A 21,931-nucleotide genomic window follows, 5' to 3' on the forward strand; every position below is an offset into this window, starting at 1 on the left:
TCTTAATGTTTATACCTGCTGCAGTCTGTAATTAGGGCTTCTTCAGCGCCTTTGTCCTGTCTTGCTTTTTCACTGCTGTATAGTAGTACTTAGAGCAGGGCGATATGGCCAAAAATATTTATCACGATATATATTTGAAAATTTGCGATAACGATATAACCGACGATATAATTGATGCGAGACAAAATACAACTCCACAACATTACTAGCGCAAAAAGACAACCTTCCATTTATTTTCACTTAAACAAGAAGCTGGTTTTTATGTACATTAAAGCTTTATAAAAATGTAACAGTGCAAATGCAAATTCCTTGCTGAAAGTTTAACCAAAAGGCATTTCCAGTAGAAATGGGCTGACATATCCTGAGCATAACCATGTATAATATCCACTGAAGTTAAAAAGAGGTGCTTTGCAACATTAAACTGCAGTGTGCAGTACGTATTTTTCGGACCATAAGGTGCACGGGATTATAAGGCACATTAAGCGAAACAAAGCAGTCCAATAAATCAAACTTTATTAAACTCATTCTTCTTGCTTCCTCCACTTCTGTACCATTGATTCATTAATGTTGAATTCTCTGGCAGCTGCTCTATTCCCATGTTGTTGCAGTATATTAATGACTAACCTCGTATTGTGGATGGATTATCTCAGTTGTTCTCCTGACTGAAGTTTGGTCCGTTTACAGCATCCTGCCATGCGATTGCATTTGTCTCTAACCATGAAGAACCTTCACGTTAACTTTTATAAGTGGAAAAGTGTTAGTGTTCGTCCTCCAGCTTCACTGTTTATGTTATGCTAACATAGCTGTGTCGCTAGCGATCACGTAGCACATCATTATATACCAGCTAGCCCAACTTCAGTAACCCTACAAACGTCACTGCTGTTTAGTTTCCTGTCTTCATTTATGTTGGAAGTGATAGCAGAGCTGTACGTTTGATTTTTTTCAGAAATCTCTCAGTCAGAACATGCAATATCATGCTTAGGTAACTAGCGAAACTAGCGAGCTAACTTCCGCTAGCTTCCTGCTAACTTCTAACTCCGTTAAATGTAATAACTTTTGTTTTCATGGATGCCTGGAAGTTAAACTTTATAGTTACACCTGGTAAAGCAGCAATGCTGATCGTTTTATTAAAGATGAAAGAATTTAGACAGTTTTTAACTCTAAGTGATGCTGCAGTGTTGTTTGACCTGAAGCATACGGAGTTTAGGACCCAGATTACTCCCAGATTTAAGAGCATCTTAGTCCGACAAATATGACAATAACAACGGCCGCTTGCATGTTCTGCAAAGAAAATGTGCTTTGTTGTGTATCTGACGGACAAACACCAAACCAGTTCCACATCACGGAAGTTGCACCATTTTTACAAACCAATTCTGGTTCATCTGTTTCACTCAACAATCGGCCATGTGCGTATGAAAACAAAGGCACTGCGCATGCGCGTTTTACTCCCATTCTATCCCGATATTTCATTTTCCTATCGTTGCCTAACATTATACCGGTATTACCGTGAACGGTATAATATGGCCCAGCCCTAGTAGTACTCCCCTTTTACAATACACCATTATATTTTAAACATTGCATTTGTCTTGCTACCTAACCTCAGGGACTTTTGTGGGATGTGAAATACAAATGCAATGAAATGAACCGTTACAACAATAGTAATATCATTACTATATGTTACAGTGACATTTGGTTTTGTTGTTTCACAAAAGTGATTTCTGGGAGCAAACAAATGGCAGCCATTCATCCTTCATGTTTCTTTTAATCATACTATATTTCTTGACATTTGTATTGTAGTTAAACTGCTTTATTTTCTACAAAATGATTTTGCTTTATTTTCTAATAAGCATGTTACTGAAGCCTTTGCTTTGTCTTCATTTGTTTTTATCTTGCTTTTATCTTTTATTTTTAAGTCTAGCATCAGCTCTATAAGTATGAATGGAAGTGTTTTAAAGCAGTCTTAGCATCTGATATGTTAACGGTGCTAAATCAGTGGAATTCATTAGATGGGAAATTTTATGTAAAAAATTAGAAGAAGGATGAAACCTCTTTGGTTTTTCATAGATTAAGATATTCTGTGCAATAAGATATTCTTTAAAATACTTTCTAGCTCACAGTTTCTTTGTCATCTGTGGAAACACCAAATAACAAATAATGTTTCTCCAGATCACATCAGGCTCTGTGCGCCTGGTGCTTCAGGACAGCAAGACGTTGGTGAGTGAATGGAAGGAGCCACAGGGCAGGAACATCAGTGTGGCTGCGTGCAACCACACCCAAGTGGTGCTTGCTGTGGGCCGAGCCCTCTACTACCTGCAGATCCTAGCTGGAGAGCTCAAACAGATCAGGTAGGACAAAAATGGGGACTTATTAACATTTTTTTATTCACTGTTAAAACCCACTTCCCACTGCGCATCTGTAACCGGAAGGCCGCCGGTTCGATCCCCGGGCTCTCTGTCCTGGTCGTTGTGTCCTTGGGCAAGACACTTTACCCTACCACCTACTGCTGTTGGCCAGAGGGGCCGATGGCGCGATTTGGCAGCCTCGCTGTGGCTACAACCATAGCTTGCCTCCACCAGTGTGTGAATGTGAGAGTGAATGAATAGTGGTATTGTAAAGCGCTTTGGGTGCCTTGAAAAGCGCTATATAAATCCAATCCATTATTATTATTATTATTATTACTTCCAGTCTTTCCACAAAGCCAACTGGCTGCTCACTTAGCTGCATAATTATCATGGAAAGCCTTAGTGAGCAAATATGAGCAGCTTGCGAGTTCACAAGCATGTCCAATGTCCAATCTCATCATTTTCACTGGGACCTCGATACAGATTCACTTGAGCAATAAAGCTATATACTGCAGTTAATGCTATTCAGTTATCTAAGTGCAGAGACTTAAATCTTGTCCTATTAATAAAAAGTGAACTCTTAATTCAGGAAGTTGGGCTCAAATGTTTCGTAAAGAAATTTCTATATAACTATTAGACTACTTTCACGTTATTTGAATATTCAATATGATACATTTGACTGCATATGCAATGCCCAACAGAACAGAGGTATGGAAGCTTATTAACAAAGGTTAATTAACTCTATCCCCAGTAGTTCATTAGTCTCACAGTTATGTTTTTTTAATTTTTTTATTTAATACATGTTGCAGGAGGATAGTGGAGTTACTTTTTATTGTTCTTTCACGTTGCTGCTCTGGTTTCCTTGTATGACTGTCTTTTGGCCCTTTTGCAGTAATGTATGTACTATTTCACAGTAGTTTAGAAGAGAAGGATGCACAGTTGTAAAGCTTGCCACCAGGGCTGCTTGAGGAACACTGTGTTTGTTTGCAGTGGGTGTTCGTAAATGATGAAACGGAGACAGAGGGAAGAGTCTTAAATGGAGGCTTTGAAATAATGTTTGGGCTGCATCAATAAGCAGCTGGTTTGCTGTGTGCGTCACAAAAATCTGTGTAAACCAGAAAGTCACTGTTGGCTTAAAGGTGTGTACAGGACTCTAATGCTCTCCTCTAATATAATTAAAGTGCGAGTACTCACCTTGGACAGTGATTATCCATTATATTTGCATTGTTGAGTAGCCTTGTTCCATTACAATGCAGTTCATTGGCCATTTTAATTAAAAAGTGAAAAGCTTCTTTTCTTGTCATTTTATTCAAAGCTTTCTTTGTAGTAATGACCAATTTAGATGTTTGACCTTCGTTGTACAGATTGATGTGTGATACTAAAAGACTGTTTTTTAAAATCATTTTAATGACAGTGAATTAAAGATTTTTTACCAGGGCATTTAACTTGATGTCCTTTATAATTTAAAGCTTAGAATATTTTCCATCTTCAAAATTGTTTCTATGTTTAGATCCGCTTATCAAGTTTAGCAATAGACATTTTAAAATGATTTAAAGAAAAGGCCTCTTGTGGCATCTGTAATTTTATATTTCCACATTGATGCTGTATGTCCTGATGTTGTGCTTTTACTCAGCAAGCATATACACCCACACTAATGGGGTTTGTCGTTAAAGATATATATTTTCAGCAGAGCATAAACAAGGAAGGTAAACTGTATGACTGACACTCATCTTTGAGAAGGAAGTTTTGTTGTTGGAGTTCACCCCATGTCTGCAAAGTTGGGTATTCCAACTTTCTCCTCCAGTCCAAAGGCATGCATGTTAGGTTAATTTGTGATTGTGAATGGGGTGCCTTGAAAAGCGCTATATAAATCCAATCCATTATTATTATTATTATTATTATTATTATTATTATTGACCTGGTCAAAATGTACACTGCCTCTTCCTCTACATCACCAACCATTACTCTGAATTGAATAAGGTTGGTTGTTTGGTTGTCTGGCAATTTTAGCTGGTGTTAAACTGACTCATACTTATCAGTGTAACATTTCTCAGTTTGTATCTCACATTGAGGAAAAATTGATTAGAACTCCTTCTCCGTGTCAGTAACACAATTATCCCATTAGCTATTTTAGTCAGGTGTGTGTGTGTGTGTGTGTGTGTGTGTGCGCGCGCGCAAATTTGGTCACACTTCTTTTCACAATTTGCAGGGCAGCTTGCTACTGTTTTCTCAAATCCTCCTCACCTTTCTCAGTACCACAGAAATGGAGCATGAGGTCGCCTGCTTGGACATCACACCTCTCGGGGAGGGTGGCGGTGAGTCACCGCTCTGTGCTGTGGGACTCTGGACTGACATCTCAGCCCGTGTGCTCAAACTACCCTGTTTCACAGCCCTGCACAAGGAAATGCTCGGTGGAGGTGAGAGAAATGAGAATGAGATTACCCAGACAAGAGCAGTGGAAAGCTGTTAGTGGCTTGTGGAGAGAGATGTCGATGGAAATAATGTCATTCAAGTATATTTGTGTTGCACAGTAGTGCATACATGGTCCGCACAATTGTACAAAAGCAGCAATTCCTGAACCGTTCTCAGAAAGTATGAATAACATGAACTTTGAGGTCTCAATATCACTGTGACCACAGTAATTTACTAACATGAGTGTTGTAAAATTATTAAGCAAAAGCCTAATTCCAATAAGATTTGATAGCAAAAATAATATTAAGAATACTGAAACAGGAACAAACTTCATTTGAGGAAGCTGTTTTTACAGAATTTCTCAAACATACCTGCCACAGAAAAGGCAAACAATATAAAATACTTTGGTTCACATTGATCTACTGAACTGGTTCCATTTTTTTATGTGCATGGTTTATTTGAAGAGATGTGGAACTCTCTCTAAATAAAAAAGCTTACATTTCTTCAATTTAGGTCTGTGATGGTTGGGGGGAAAAGTCAAATCCAACAAACAGTTGAGTTAGATACTAAGCTTACCATGGGAGAAAATGATAGCCTGGCTTTGTCAAATGGTAAAACAAAATATGCCTACTAGCATCTTTTAAAAGTTCAGGAATGAACTTTTAATATTAAGGGTTTTTTTTATATGAGAGCAGTAGCTCTTCTCTTGTTGCCTTCAACTGCTCCCAGCTAAGAAATACTCCTACAGAAACTGACCTCTGAAACAGCTAGTTGTTGGTTTTTGTGCTCAAAAATAAGCAGACTGAAACATGTTGATTTGTGACCGGACAGAACTGGACAAAACAAAAAAAATAGTGAAACTATTGCTTTAAGAATTTTAATAAATCACTCCAAGGCATGGGTCCATAATAGTGCAGTAATGGCTTCAGTGAAATGGATTGTATCTCCAGTTTCCAGTTTAATAGATGTAAATGGCATCTCACATGAAGCAGCTCATTTTAGCAAGTACTTGATGAGTGCTTAAGCATTAAATATGCTGCTAATCTAAATGCATTTAGTGCACCACTTATACACTTGAGAAGAATTTAAACTTTGAATGTTTAAAGTATGCAAGAGAGGACTTGAATACTTTTTGGGTTGAACTTATGAAAAAGTCAGCAGTTACTGGGGAAAAAAAAAAATTCATAACAGTGAACTGGCACTGGCAGGCCTCTTACTTTCCACAAAGAACAACTCCACAGTCTTTCCCACAGTGTCACACTTTATTTTCCAACTGTGTTTGATTGACAGATGCTCAGTGAACAAACTTTTTTTACACTTTTTTTGCCTGCTGCCATACAAACTACAGTCTGACTGCAGAGTTTAAACTCGTAGCTAAGATACAATACTGTGCAAAAGTCTTGAGCCACCCCTCATTATTGGTGTTCTTTAAAGATCCAGTGTTGTTTCCAGACGTAACGGACAATTTGACAGAATTAGATTCATATTGTATCTTTAGCCACTTTGTTACTAGCATCCTGTTGCAAAAACTCTTAATTTGTTCCTTTTTCTTTTTTTCTTTTTTTAGTTGAATCTATGAAAAATGCCAACGATAGCAGAGTTAGATAATCAGATTCTAAAGAACTATTAACTGAAAACTTTGCTTATCTCAGCATGGTTTGCAGCGTGTCCTCATAAAATTCTGGAAATGTAGTCAAGAAGTTGTTCCAGGCCTAAAATCTACAATCAGTTGATCCATCTGCTGTTCACTGCAGCTTCATCAGGAATGGTCTCAGGGCTGGTGTGAAGAAACTATTCTTATGGAAGGCAAACAAAGAGAAAATGCTGACAGGAACACAAGAATTGAAAATCTGTGACAAAGGTCTTATGGAGTGACAAATCCCAATTTGAAATGTTGGTTCAAATCATTTTCATTAATATGAGCAGGTCAGAAGAGAGGTGCAAAAGTATCTGCAGCAATGGTTAGGAGCTACCTTTCAGCCAGTGATGTTTGAGATATTAATATTAATGGAACTGATGGTAGAAAGGTGCTTTATTGTATGTGTACAATGACAATAAAGGGCCATTCTGAAAAGTAAAAGTATGTCTAAAAAGAAAAACACACAGTGGAACAGTATGAGTCATGGACTGGCCTCCCCAGAGCCCAGACCACAACTTCTTTGAAGCAGTGTGGAATCATCTCAAGAAAGCCTTTATTTGTCACATGCAAGTTGCCCTGCAGCGAAATGGGACCCCCCCCCCCCCCCCCCCCCCCCCCGACCTTACATACACAACACAGACATCACATGGGGAGACAGGTCAGAGATATATATATATATATATATAGAGATATATATATTTGTGTATATTTTGTAGCCTTTTCTTTTTTTCTTTAGGTCACGAGCAGTTGTCTAAGCATTTCACTGCATATCGTATTGTGTATGACTGTGTACGTGACAAATAAAATTTGAATTTGATTTGATACTTGAAGGAAGCTTGTGCAAGAGAGAGTGCAGGTTTTGTTGAAGAATAGAGGTAGTTTTGCCACTATTTTTGCCTTAATACTGTCTTTCCATTTATGTTTGGACATGTTTCAATAAATCATTGCACATATTTTCCTAGCATCCCATAAAGAAATAAGGCGTGGCTTGAGATGTCTGCACAGTACTGTAATACTCAACATGTTGACATTTTTAGATCTGTCAGTGGAAGCAGAATTTCAATACTTCGTCCCACTTCTGCCCTTAAGCTATGTTAGCTTTGTTACATTGATTGTGTTTTAGACCTTCTATGCATGTCCTTCAGAGTACATCTTCATGTTTGAACTTTAATAATTTGTCCTGCTCAGCTAAAAATAATTGATGTACATTTCCATGGAAATATGTCCCCCTTTTCATTTTGTACACTTCTATCTGAACAGTGGTGCTTTTTGGTGAGTCAGCCAGTAAGTACTTAATCATAGCCAAAGTTGTTTTGATGTAACTGGCCTGCAGTCAAAGAAACCGGTGTTTGGGAAACTGAGCAAAACTGAACTCTTTATATTTATCCTGAAGCATTCAAATATTGTTTCTTTTAAAGTTACCACAGAGTCTGAATAAACTTGATTGATTTTTCTGACGGAGGTATTTTTACAAACATTTATCACTTTAGTATAGAACCAGTGACTCTAGAGTACAGCAAAAATAAATCACTTGTTTGTGTGTGTCCTCAGAAATCATTCCTCGCTCTATCCTAATGACCACCTTTGAAGGGAGCTACTACTTGCTGTGTGCCCTGGGAGATGGAGCACTCTTCTACTTTGGTCTGGATCTGCAGACTGGTAGGTCCTTCTCACTGTTACCGCTACAATCTTTAGACGAGAGCTTCTCAGACTTCTCCAGACTGATGAGGACCTTCAGGCTGGGCCACAGGCTGCTGTCTGTGAGCATTTTCATTTTTAGTTTATCATTTCTTGTCGACTTGCGTAACTGCCAGCACTATATTTGGATGTGTTGGTTCAGAAACTCTACTGCCTGAAGAAAGCTGTGTTATAAGTTTGATTGAAAGGCTGTCATTGAACCGTTAAAGATTTTCAATGTGGTAAAGGCAGAAAAAAGCAGCAGTTTCACAGACAGGACCAAGGCAGCCTACATCAAGGCCAAATGTGGCCAGAAGAATAGAAATATTAAAGGGTCTCTGACATGAGATGGATATATTTAAATGGAATTGTAAAAGGAGGACTTGAGAGTGAGACAATAAATGCTTTTCTGTGTTTAACCGTCTGCTTTTTGGTCCTGAAAAGATGCTGTGCAGTTCAGTAAAGTCCAGTGAGTGTTTATATGTGCATCAGCTAATGTTACGCACTGAGGACTAGCAAAGACTTTCCACTAATTACCTCGGTTTTCATTTAGTATGCTGCATCATTCACATCAGATCAAACGAATTTGACCATGTTATAGAGAAAGGGCTCTCTGGTAGCTTGCTTAACATTAATGTAGTATTTCTGATATTGCTAGTTAAAATAAAAGCTGCTTAGGCTGGTAACCTCTGGATTTTAGGTCTCAGGCTTCATGACCACTTCATCATCCTGCACTTTCAACATGTTAGTATTTCCTTCTAATAAACATTCCCTGCCTGCTAAATGCTCAGCTCTTTCTAGTGCATAATCTCTGAGCCCAGAATACGACTGGATGGTGTCACTGAAATGATATCATGCAGTCAAGATACCCAGTTGAGGTCATTTCAGTAGTAAAAAAAAAAAGTAAATTTAAAAGCCCCAGAAGACATTATACAACTGTTATCACAGGCGGTGCAGTCATTTGATGCAAATGTAGTTGAATAGTCCTGAACTGCTGCCAGACGAAACTAAAACAGATTTTCAGGTGTCTGTTTTTGAATTTTAAATAGCTGCATGCATTATCACTGTCTGATTTACCCAAACACATCTGGCAGTGTTTTACAGCGATCTTTGTAAGTTTTTGATTCTTATTCTTTATTACTGTATTAGAATGAATGTTATGTAAGTCCCAACCAATCAGAACATTTAAATCCATTAATGCCTCTTAATCAAGACTTAATCTGTTCTGCCTCTACAGTGAAATGTAGGCATGTGCTGAGATGTAGTCCAATGGGGAGGCCAGTTTGTTAACGTATTCATTACTGATTATGGAAATTATGAGGTCCATTAAAGTACAAAGATACATTTTCTAATTGCTCGTTTTGTCAGACCAGCAGTTCAAAGATGCCATATTTCATTTACAAACACATCACAAAGATTCCCCTGGGTCACTTGATCCAGGCCTAATTTTAAGCTTTGTTAAAAAGGACAGTTTTAAGCCTAATGTTTCCACAGAGGAGGGGCGTAAAAGATGAAGGCTCTACCCTCCATTATAGTCTTATGAAATTTGAACTACAAATAAGCCAGTAGTTTGAAAGTGAAGTACTCTGTTAGGATAACAAGGTACTATGAGGTCTTTAAGATATGATGGGGTCAGGATTTTGCATGTGAGGAAGATTTTCTATTCTTAATTTAACAGGGAGCCAAGGCAGAGACGCTAAAATGGGAGAAAAATATGCTCTCCCTCTCTCTCTCTAGTCCCAGTTAGTACAATCACTGTAACTTTCTGAATCAGCTGATGGCTTTTCAAGCTTTTAGAGTGACCAGATAATAATGATTTACAACAGTCTGGAGCTAATCAATGTATAAACTAGCTTTTCAGCCTTACTTTAAGACAAGATTTTTCAGATTTTATCTCTACGCAAATTAATAAATAATTTATGTGTGTTCATATAAATATGGTTCAGTAATTCAGTCAAATTAAAGGCCAACGCCTGTGCAGGTTATTCTCTGTATACTGCTGTTATAACTACTGGCTGGACAAAAGATAAAGAATAAACTGAATGGAGCGGTGAAACGTAATTAAAGCAGATGCTTTTATTCAGACCTCATGGGGCCACTGAATGGTTTGGTGAGCATTAAAAGCAACGTATACAAGGAGAACACAAGGGCAAAGCATTAATACTTAATGCCAGCGAGATCAACAAAAACTACCAAGTTGAATTTCGTGAACCCCCTGATAGAGCATTTGCTTTGGCAGAGGATCTGCTCTCAGTGCGTCTTTCTGGGTGGCTTAAAGGAACTTGGCAAAAGGCTCTTTTGACCCAAATACGGATGTAGACCCATTTCTCAAGCTGTTTCAAGTCTGTGGTTTGATCTCGTTTCCTTTTCCTAGGTGCCCTAAGCGAGCGTAAGAAGGTCACTCTTGGTACACAGCCCACTGTGCTGAGGACCTTCAGATCCCTGTCCACTTCCAATGTCTTTGCCTGCTCTGACCGACCCACTGTTATCTATTCCTCCAACCACAAGCTGGTGTTCTCCAATGTCAACCTCAAGGAGGTCAATTATATGTGCCCACTCAACTCTGAGGGCTACCCCGACAGGTCAGCAGCAGAACTTTTCTTCCCTATCATATTTTATCAGTGTGTGGTTTTATGGGAAATTCATCTGTTTTCTTTTCTGTGCTCTGAAGAGTTGGTAGCCGTAAGCCCTTAACGTCTTTTGTTTTGATCCTCTAGCTGACAGAGCTGACTCAGATGTAGTCTCTTTTGATTACAGATGCATACAATCCCACTTTTTGATTTGCAGATAGTGGGTGTATTTTGCCTCTTTTCTCGCCCCTTACTAATGCTGCGTTTTTCATCACAGTTTGGCTCTGGCCAACAACAGCACTCTGACTATTGGAACCATCGATGAGATTCAGAAACTCCACATTCGCACTGTTCCCCTGTATGAATCTCCAAGGTCAGTCAAATATTGAGTTAGAACTGAACTTGAAATGAGCATTTCACATCCATCATCTGTACAAATAATGCTGTTTGTTCTTCATGTTTGCAGTGCCCATTTGTTCTAACCACTTTCTCACACTGGTTTTGTTACATACGCTGGATCAATTTTTGTCATTCTTTTTTCCCCAATCTTTTAAGTGATAGCCATGGCTTAATATCATTTGATAAAGGCTATCAGGTTAGGTTATTGATAAGGTTATGTTATCAAGTCAGAAAACACAAAGCAGGCTCCCCTAGGGGCTTTTTTTTCATCCTGTTTACCCATTTGCTGTTTTCATATTCGCTAACGTGTTTCTATCACTGTCTTTTCTCACTCAGACGGATCTGTTACCAGGAGGTTTCCCAGTGTTTCGGAGTTCTGTCCAGCAGAGTGGAGATTCAGGATGTGAGCGGCACCACATCTGCTGTACGACCCAGCGCGAGCACTCAGGTGCGGTACCTCCCTGTTGTTTGGATGATAAACACCACAGGGCTTGTTTGTTCTGCACTCTTATCTAGCCAGGCACACTGACTGAGAATATTGTTCATAAAATGAATCTGTGAGCTGTCAAGACGCCAAATGTTTTGTCTTGTTTGTTACCTGTGAGGACCACTGCAGCCCAAATTTCTCAGCTAGGAGTCTAAAATCTGACTCCTGTGGTATTCAGTGTTACACTTTGCTTAATCACAACCTGATAATTGTAATCTGAGCGTAACTGAAGCTGTTACAGTAAAAGGTTTCCTGTTCAGAGATTAACAATACTGTATGCAAGTTTTAAAAGGTTCGAAATGTTGCTATGTGGAGTTTAGAGAAGTCAGAAAGTAAATGTGTTTTTTTTCTTCTCATGTTTTGATCACATCTATTTATTTTAGAATGCATTAATGGGAGCTGTTAATTAAACACTAACCTAATAGCATAATTGAAGTAATCAACTACTGAGCCATTGTCAGGTTTGTCATAGAAATTTTTAGCATTTTAAATATACAAATTAGATAACAACGGGTTGTTTCTGGCTTTCAGTGTGAAGAGAAAGCATGTTGTACTGGCTGGAGAACAGCAAATCATGGTATCTATGTTCAAATGTGATGGTAAAACGGTATAATTCCATTACATTTGCCTTGAGAAGAAATAAACTTGTCAGTAATTTTTTTGGCGGTGGTGGTGGTTCACATGAGTAAAAAGAAACAGCAGGTGTTTAGTATAGAGTGCAAGCTTTAAGTCAACATGTAACACATCTCAGAAGGGAATTTGTCCCACTCCTCTTTAGAAAAACTCTCTAAATCCTGCAGGTTTCGTGACTGCCACTTGGCAACTCGAAGCTTTAGCTCCTTCCTACTTTTCTATAACATTATGGTCTGGTCACTGGCTAGGCCTCTAGACCTTAATGTCTTTTTGCTTTAGCCACTCCTTTGTTCCTGTGGTGGTATGTTTTAGGTCCTTGTCACGGTGAAAGAAAAAGGTTCTCGTCCTTGATTTTACAGTTCGTAGCCCCATCCATTGGCTACTCAGTGTACTGAAGTTATCCTGTAAACTTATGAGATAAACAGCCCTGAAGCATAATGTTTCCACCTCTGTGCTTGACTGTGGGAATGTTATTCTTTAGCTCATAATCAGTATTTCCTCACAGCAGGTTGAGCTGGATTTTGATTTTATCTGTCCGCAGCACTTCATTCAATCAGATCAATTTAAAATTAGTTTTTTGTGTTTCATTTTTGGTTGATATTCTGTCTCGCCCCATTAAAATAAAACTCCCTGTATGTAGTGGCAGTGACCATATAGGCGCTAGGGCATGCATTTAACTACGCATCTCATAAAAATAAAGGTGACAAAAATAATGTAGTAGCAATAAGAGTAAATGTATGATGTCTAAATGATGATTAATAGGTTATTTTCTAAGTCTAATATAAAAACATTAATTTTTATTTTCAAATGGTGCAGGAACCCTGAAGGATTACAATTATTGTTAGAACATTTGTCCTGTAAAGCCATTTAGAAAGCAGCAGAGTGAATGAATGAGGAAGGATTAGGGCATTTGCTTTATTCCATTGTCATCTCTTACTATTGCTCACAGTCAAGCTCAATTTATCTGGTTAGAGTTTAGAGTTCACATCAAATTTTAACAACAGGGAACATAGTCAGCTTTTGTTTAATTTGTTGACACGAAATGCAGATGACGACTTTTTAGCTGACAAGAAAGAAAGAAAAAAATAGTAGAATGAGACTTTCAAAGGGATTCTCACATGGAGAGCTAATCAGAAACGTCCACACTGGCAGTATGTGTTATGCCCGCTCAGCATGGCTCTTTATCTTCTCCAAGGGGACAGGTGTATACTTTTATTTGTGTTTGCATTTACTGCCAGAGCGCCTCTCACATGTGATGACCAGAATGATGTTTACCTGATTTTAAAATGCTGCACATCTGCTGCCACAGATGGTGCCGACTGCGCTGTTCACACAGCTCATGTTGAAATGGGGATTTGAATTGTTTTATAAACCTGTGTTTGGCTTTGTCTGCCCTTCTCTTGCTTGTTCCATCTCATAAATCTGCATCCTTCTAGGCTCTCTCTAGCAGTGTGAGCTCCAGCAAGCTCTTCCCCAGCAGCACTTCTCCCCACGAGACTTCCTTCGGGGAAGAGGTGGAGGTTCACAATCTGCTGGTTGTGGATCAACACACCTTTGAAGGTGAGACAGCAGAATATATATTTCCATTTGAACTAGGAGCATATGATAGTAAAGTAATGTAAAATTGTTGGCAATATGGTGCATGGTCATCATTTGCTAATAAAAGTTGCTGTTTTCTTTTATTTAATCTTATTTTCTGCTTAAATATTTGTGTTTTTATGGTGGGTTTTTTGTGTTCTATGATTGTAAAAAGGTTCATAAAACATAAATGTTTTGGCATTCTGTATCTAAAGCAAACCTCTGGCTCTTTATTAAATAACTGAATGATTTTTGGGAGTCATGCAAACAGTTCAAGCTGAATCCCAGGCAGGATTTCCTTCAGTCTGTTTTGCATTGCAGATTTTACTGCACCAAGCCTTTTTTTTTTTTTTTTTTTAAATACCCAGGCATGACCATCCCCACATAAATTAGTGTATGTTATATGTTAATAATATGTAAATAAGGGACTGGCTCAGCACACTGTGTCCACATCCCATTCTGCTTTATTAATGTGCAATCAGATAACTGCTTATTTAGATGTTGTGAGTTTTCCATCAGATATGGAGACACATTTTGATGCATTAGGGTGCAGATCCTGATTTGTATGCAGTTATATTTTATTAATTACCTCCACCTACACTGCCTAGGTTAATGAGCAAAAGCAGCAATAAAATTGAAAAATTTCCTCTCTAGACAGGTGCAATAAAACTAAAAAGAGAGTGAGGGAGGTTAGAAATTATGCCTGTCTTCATAGTATACAGATGCAGGGGATCAGCCCGGTTTGCTACATAATTCTGAAAATCTTGTTCAGCATCACACATCGAAATTGGCATTAAACACAAATGGGGGAGAAAAAAAAAGTACAATGGGCCAAGAACAATCAAACAGACCTGTATACAAGCTGTAGGCAATCCTCCATCTTGGCTATAAGATATTTGGATGAGAAGACAAAAGCATGCTGTCTAATTATGAAGCCATCCATTAACAACGAATGGAGAGCTGAACTGGGCGAATAATTACCAGACGATGTGTAGGACATGTGTTTAAAATAGCTCTACTAATGAATGTATTGTGCAGTGTTATACAATTACTGCACGACATTGAGTCCAGTGTAATGTGCTGCTGAGATTGCAATATTCAGATAAACCTGAGCTCTCACCTCAACGAGATAAATCTGATTCAAAAGAAGCAACGTGAGAGGATGGTAGAGGGAGATCTGGGCAGGTGTGGTGTGTTTGTTGATTTTCTGTTGTTTATACAGTATCCAGCGGCACTGCTTTTCAATTAGATTGTGAACTGAAAAGAGGTTCACATCATGGATATTATCTGTAGATTTTTAGATACTAACAATACTAATAACGTCTTAAATAATTTTAAAATAATATTTCTTAACTGTTCAAGTGGACATTGTGTGTTGTGAAAGGACATTATAACAGCGATTGCAGTAGTTTTTCCTCTCTAGTGTAGTTAAAAACCTGCTTGGCCACTCATGCTTGCCTTGTCCGACTTTTATTGCAATGTTACAGTGTTTCCATTTGTGAAGAGATTCATTCTTCAACTATTAACAAAAACTTTAAATTCAAGTAACATTCTCCTTGTTTTACATTTCTAACAAAGTCATTTGTATTTTGTGTATTTGTCAGTTCTGCATGCCCATCAGTTCCTCCCCAGTGAGTATGCTCTCAGCCTGGTGTCTTGTCGCCTGGGAAAAGACCCGTCTGTGTATTTTATCGTCGGCACCGCCATGGTGTACCCAGAGGAGGCTGAGCCCAAGCAAGGACGCATCATTGTCTTCCACTACACCGACGGTCAGTACCCAAACATTCTTCAGGTTTCTCCATTTGCAGCAAATAAACCTAAAATCACTTTTCTGTCTTGTTCTTCAACCTTTATCCCATTTGCCTTCTCAGCCCGGCTCATTTCGCCTTGCTCTCTTCATCCTTCACCTGTTTTCATTTTCTCCTCTCCACCCTCTGTCCTGTATTTCACGCACGAACACTTTGTCCTGCCACGCTCCTGTTTCCCTCCTCACTTAATCATTTTCTTATCACTTCTTATCAGACGTTCCTCCTCTCGACACTACTGATTCTTCTCATTTCCTTTCACACTGCGCCCCTCTCAAGGTGCATTGCGTGCCTTTCGTTTATCCTCCTGCAACTCTTCATTTTGCCTATCCTCATTCTGAACGCATCCGTCTTCCTTTCTTCACTTTTTCCCACATCTCTCAGTAATTAAGCAGTAGTCACTTTTTTTTGTAGGAGCTAGTTTAACTCAACCTTTCATGTCTAATGCTTTGAAAGTTAACACAAGATTGACTGGGAGACACTCTGCTTTTTCCTCCAGGTAAGCTCCAAACCGTTGCTGAAAAGGAGGTGAAAGGAGCTGTCTACTCTATGGTAGAGTTCAATGGCAAATTCCTGGCCAGCATAAATAGCACAGTAAGTGGACATTAGTATTTTTAGCTGGTCTTTGAAAAATCTTGACTTTTTCTTATAGTCATGCTTGAAGACCTGAAGAAAAAGTGCAGCTTGAAGGTTAAATTGTTTTAATTTGTCAGATTCAATTTTTTTTTCTTTTACTGAAAAAACTTGCTTGCATAATTAAATCTTTACTTTCGGCCCTTGGGAAGGTGCCTGAGTCAAGTGCACCTCCATCACAATTGCTTTTCACTGCACACGTCACAATTTACCATGTAGTCCAGAGATTGAAAGCAGCACCTCTCTATTTTGCTTCAGTTTTCTCACCATGTGTCGAGGAAACTGAGTTATGAAAAAACTGTGTTTACTTTTATAACTGACCTGGCTCTGCAGATGCTCAAGCTTCCAGCTAGAGAAACTTTCACTTGGATCCTTCATTTCACCTTAACGTGAAGAATAGCTGCATATTCTCTTCCAAATAGTATGTGAATATATAACATTTACACTCTAAAGTGTTTATTCCTTAAGCGTACTTTTGTAAAACTTCTTTGTATTGTGCTGGAGAGACATCAACTGAAGGTGACCTGGGACCAGGCTGTACTTTCATATAATATGAATTTGTAGCACAAGATGGAGCATTGAATTAATATAACATTTATGTAGGCGACCAAAATAACACATTCTCATGTCCGACGTTGGAATGAGGAAATGAGAATAGACCTAAAGATAAACATTTAAAATAAAACAAAACCAGCACAACACAACCATGGATATAATGCTGTCCCCTAGTGGTGAACGTTTTAAATTTGCAGAGGTTAGACAGTGGTGTGAAAAAGTGTTCGCCCCCTTCCTGAGTTCCTTTTTAATATTTGTCACACTTTTGAGAATTTTGTTTTACTCCACTGTGTCAGGCAGGTCCTAATTTAAGTGATTTCTTGATTGATAACTGGTGTGGCAGTAATCAGGCCTGGGTGTGGCTGGAGTTGATTTATGTTAAAACAAGGGGGTTAACTGTTTTGCACAGGGCCATGTAGGTGTGAATTTTTTGGCCCTCAATAAAGACCTTCATTAAGAAATGGCATTTTGTTTTTATTATCTTTTTCTTATATTTAATTTGTTTGATGATCTGAAAAATTTAAGTGTGACAAATATACAAAACGATTAGTTATGTCTATAACTTCTGTTCCCTGAAGGAGAGGAACGAGGTACAACACATAAGTATGGGATATCACGCCCTCGCGTGTCCTGGCTGAAGAAACCTTTATTCACGCCTTTACGGCAGATGACGTGTGATGACACGCGCAAGGCCCCGCCCGCACATATAGCCGCTGCCATCACAGTCATCCCTCAGTTCGATAGCCGCTCTTCACCGAGCCAACCGCTCAGTGGGGCCACCCTGTGTTGTACCTCGTTCCTCTCCTTCAGGGAACAGAAGTTATAGACATAACTAATCGTTCCCTTTCAGTCGATTCACTCGGTACAACACATAAGTATGGGACCTATATACACGCCCCGCAGAGCAGCCACCGAACCGGAACGGGACCACCACATCCTTAGTGAGTGGTAGACCCAGCAGAAAGGACAGCATGAGCCACCGAAGGGGCTGTAACGTCCAACCGATAAAACCGCACAAAAGTGTGCGGCGACGCCCAATTAGCCGCTGCACAAATATCAGCCACAGGCACCCCTCTAAAAAGAGCCCATGAGGTCGCCATCCCCCTGGTGGAATGAGCTCCCACCCCGTGGGGCAACGCAAAACCTCCGGTGCTGTATGCCAGCGAGATAGCTTCTACAATCCAGTGGGACAGCCTCTGTCTGGACAGAGCTCTACCTCTATTCGGATTAGCGAAGCAGACAAACAACTGGGCACACAAACGCACATCCCGAGTGCGCTCAATGTAGGTGCGTAGCGCACGCACCGGACAAAGAGAATGCACCCTCCTCTGCTCCTCAGATTCAAAAGGAGGGGAGCAAAAGCTCAGCAACTCAAACTCCATTGAACTATAAGATGCAGGCATGACCTTGGGAAGATAGGCGGCATTCGGACGCAATACGACCTTGCGGCCATCAGGAGAAAACTGTGTGCAGGCAGGACGCACAGACAGCGCATGAAGGTCCCCCACTCGCTTCGCCGAGGCCAAAGCGAGAAGTTACGCGGTCTTATACGAAAGAAGTTTCATATCTACCGACTCAACGGGTTCAAACGGAGGGCCACAAAGGGCCTCCAGCACCAAAGACAAGTCCCAAGCCGGGACACTGGACTTAAGCACGGGCCTCAGCCGGCGAACCCCTTTCAGAAAACGCACGGCGAGGGGATGCGCACCTGGTGTCACCCCGTCAAAACCGATATGACAAGCAGATATAGCCGCTAAATAAACCCTGATCGTCGAAAACGAAAGGCCTGTATCCAACAGCTCCTGCAGGAATGTCAAAACATCCACAATAGAGCACTGAAATGGGAGAGTGTGGCGGTCCTGGCACCATCGCTCGAAGGCTCGCCATTTGTAAGCGTACAAGCCTCTAGTAGACGAGGCCCTGGCGCTCTGAATCGTCGCTACCACACTAGGTGGCAGACCCTTAGCAACCAAGTTTAACCTCTCAGCAGGTAAGCATGAAGGTGCCACAGATCCGGGCGCGGATGAAACACTTCCCCCCCCGCCTGAGAGAGGAGATCCCTGCGGAGAGGAAGCTGCCAAGGACTTGCTGCAAGCAGGCTGATTATTTCTGCATACCACGCCTTCGCGGGCCACCAAGGGGCCACCAGGATCAGAGAGAGGGAATGCCGACGCACCCTCTCCAGAATTGGAGATATCATTTCCACTGGGGGAAATGCATACAGGAGCACGTCTGGCCATTGGTGCGCTAGCGCGTCCAAGCCCAAGGGTGCATCGTGGTCGATTATGGAGAAGTACAGGGGGCAGTGAGCATTCACCCTGGAAGCAAAAAGATCTATTTGCGCCTCGCCAAATAGATCCCAAATCTGAGCCACTATTGAAGGGTGTAACCTCCATTCTCTCACCAGAGGACCCCCCCTGGAGAGAAGGTCCGGCCCCAGGTTCAGGTGGCCCGGGACATGGGTGGCTCTTAGAGTCAGAAAATGAACACTGCACCATAACAGCAGAGAGCGAGACAGCTGCAACAGGGGAAGAGAGCGTGTTCCTCCCTGCCTGTTTATATAAGACACCACTGTTGAATTGTCCGTCCTGACTAAGACATGCTGGCCCTGCAGGACTGGACGGAAACGCTTTAGAGCTAAGAACACTGCCAACAGCTCTAAGTGGTTGATGTGCAGCTGGCGCTGAGCCGCGGACCAGATCCCTCTCACTGACGCACCCTCGCACAGCGCTCCCCACCCACTTAGGGAAGCATCTGTGGACACCACCTTGCGAAACAACACCCTCCCAATCCGAGAGCCCTGGTGCAGTAGCCCGGGCTCCCTCCAAGGACGGAGAGCTAGCATGCAAGACGCAGTTACCGGCAGCCTCCTCCGGAGGTGACGCGAAGCACACAAACGGTGAGAGAGAGTCCAGCGTTGAAACGCTCTCATTTTCAACAGCCCAAGCGGCACTACGGCGATCATAGATGCCATCATGCCCAACAAGCGCAATATCGTCTGGAAACGCAGTCTGCGTCCCAGCTGAAATTGAGCGAGGCAGCGATGAAACGCGGCCACTCTGTGCTCTGACAACCGTGCGCGGCTGGAAAGAGAGCATATTTCCAGACCGAGAAAAGCGATCTGTTGACCTGGGATTAGCGAGCTCTTCTGAAAGTTCACAGAGAACCCCAGTGTCTGAATGTGTGACAGAACCCGCGACAGCTGCGTCTCCGCCTGTTCTCTGGAGCAAGCCACGAGAGCCCAGTCGTCCAGGTAGGCCAAGATGCGGATGCCCCTCTTCCTGAGGGGCGCTAGCGCTGCCTCGGCACATTTCGTAAAGGTGCGGGGAGCGAGCGACAGCCCGAACGGCAGCACTAGGTATTCGTAGGCTACGCCCTCGAACGCAAACCTCAGAAACTGCCTGTGTTTCGGGTGTATAGCGACATGAAAATAAGCATCTGTTAGATCGATTGTCGCAAACCAATCTCCCGGGCCGACTGCACTCAGGAGCTGTCTGAGTGTTAGCATCTTGAACCTGTACGTTCGCAGGTACGTGTTCAAGACTCGCAGGTCGAGGATGGGACGAAGCCCTCCCCCTTTCTTCGGAATGACAAAATAACGGCTGTACCAACCTTTGTCCGTCTCCGAAGCGGGGACCACCCGTATTGCTCTCTTCTGTAATAGCGCCTGTATTTCCTCTCTGAGTACCAAGGCTGCCTCGGGGTTGACAATCGTGTTCACGACTCTTTGGAAACGAGGCGGCTTGACCCGGAACTGCAACCGGTAACCCATGGCAACGGTTTGCAGCACCCACGGAGAGGGGGCGCAAGCGCGCCACTGAGGGAAGTGAGCAGCCAGCCGGCTGGCCTGCAGCACTGACGGCGGGGCGCCGTCGCCCCCCAATGTGTCTGCAGGGGACTGCATCCCCTGCCTGACCTGGCTCATTTCGCCTGCAGGTTGAGCATTTGAGATTGTTTGAGAGTAAACAACACTCTTTATTGATTGCAACATGGGAACATGTACATTTATACATTTTGTTGGGTGCACCTTTTCCGGGCCATAACAATGAAAAACAGCGGGAACACTCGATGTGGTCGCTTGAACATTCAACACATCTGAACCGTGTGCAGGGGTTATGTGCTTGGGAGACCGCGATAGGGAAGTGCAGCGCCTTCTGGGGCTGACAACCTGAACAGAACTTAAGCGGCACCTCTTGTGCGGCAACAGAGGGGTAAGAGCAGCGTCTCCCTGCTGCCGGATCCCTTCCCCACTCGCAATCACAGCTAGGAGGGCTGAGGCTTCTTCCTCCTGGGCGTCGGGTCCCGTCGGGGGCCCGGGGGAGGGCCTTTGCCCCAGGCCGACTGGCGTGGAGCTCGGGCCGGAGTACGTGCTCTCGCCGGCGGCCCTCCCACTCCAGCAGTGGGCGCCGGTCTCTTGCCAGCTGTCAGAGGAGCGGCGGGCCTGTGAGAGCTAGCAGTGGGCTTGGGCTGGGGCTGGCGTCTGGGGATGATGTCGCGCAGAGCTTCCGTCTGCTTCTTCCTCAGATCGAATCTAGCCTGAATGGCTTCAAGTGAATGTCCGAATAACCCAGCCGCAGACACTGGTGCGTCCAGATACACAGCTCTGTCTCTATCAGGGACGTCGGAGAGGGTCAGCCACAGGTGCCTCTGCGCCACCACTGTCGAAGCCATCCCTCTGCCCAGGGAGAGCGCTGCACCGCGAGACGCACGGAGGATGTAATCCGTGGTGACTCTAACCTCGTTAAGAAGAGGTGACAGCGGGCTGTCCTCCGGAACCAGCGATCCAAGCTCCGCCAGGCACATTGCTTGGTACGTCTGGAGCATGGTGACGGAGCTCATGGCTCGAGCGGTGCCGGCCTGAGCCCGATAAATCTTCTCCAGCTGCGAGGCCGAGAATCTGCAGTGCTTGGACGGCAGAGTTGCGGGGCCACCGACACCATGGTTATGGGACGGGGCCAGATAAGCAGCCAGAGACGGCTCCATAGGGGGTGGGTTAGCTAAACCAGCTCCCTCGGCGCCGTCCAATTCCATGTACTGTCCATAGCCGGGCACAGTGACGCGGGTAGACAGAGGTTTGTCCCATGACGCTGTTAGCTCGCAGAGAAAGTCTGGGAACATGGGGAGGCAGTTTTTGGCCGTTGCGGGCTCCGGTGGAAGGAAAAAACCCGCAAACCGCGACGGCTTCCGAGCTGGTGGAGGAG

General features: G+C 42.4%; 1 protein-coding gene across 1 annotated transcript in view; it reads left to right on the plus strand.

The window, feature by feature from the left end:
* Nucleotides 1-21,931, plus strand: part of ddb1 (damage-specific DNA binding protein 1) — a 52,011-nt gene that overhangs the window by 16,206 nt on the left and 13,874 nt on the right. The window contains exons 13-21 of the mRNA XM_026162014.1: nt 2,167-2,345; nt 4,596-4,759; nt 7,945-8,052; nt 10,445-10,652; nt 10,918-11,013; nt 11,376-11,487; nt 13,596-13,719; nt 15,342-15,506; nt 16,042-16,136. Coding sequence (XP_026017799.1) covers nt 2,167-2,345; nt 4,596-4,759; nt 7,945-8,052; nt 10,445-10,652; nt 10,918-11,013; nt 11,376-11,487; nt 13,596-13,719; nt 15,342-15,506; nt 16,042-16,136 — 1,251 coding nt within the window. The remainder of the gene's footprint in view (nt 1-2,166; nt 2,346-4,595; nt 4,760-7,944; nt 8,053-10,444; nt 10,653-10,917; nt 11,014-11,375; nt 11,488-13,595; nt 13,720-15,341; nt 15,507-16,041; nt 16,137-21,931) is intronic.

Source organism: Astatotilapia calliptera, chromosome 1, assembly GCF_900246225.1.
Source record: "Astatotilapia calliptera chromosome 1, fAstCal1.2, whole genome shotgun sequence".
Classification (NCBI taxonomy): domain Eukaryota; kingdom Metazoa; phylum Chordata; class Actinopteri; order Cichliformes; family Cichlidae; genus Astatotilapia; species Astatotilapia calliptera.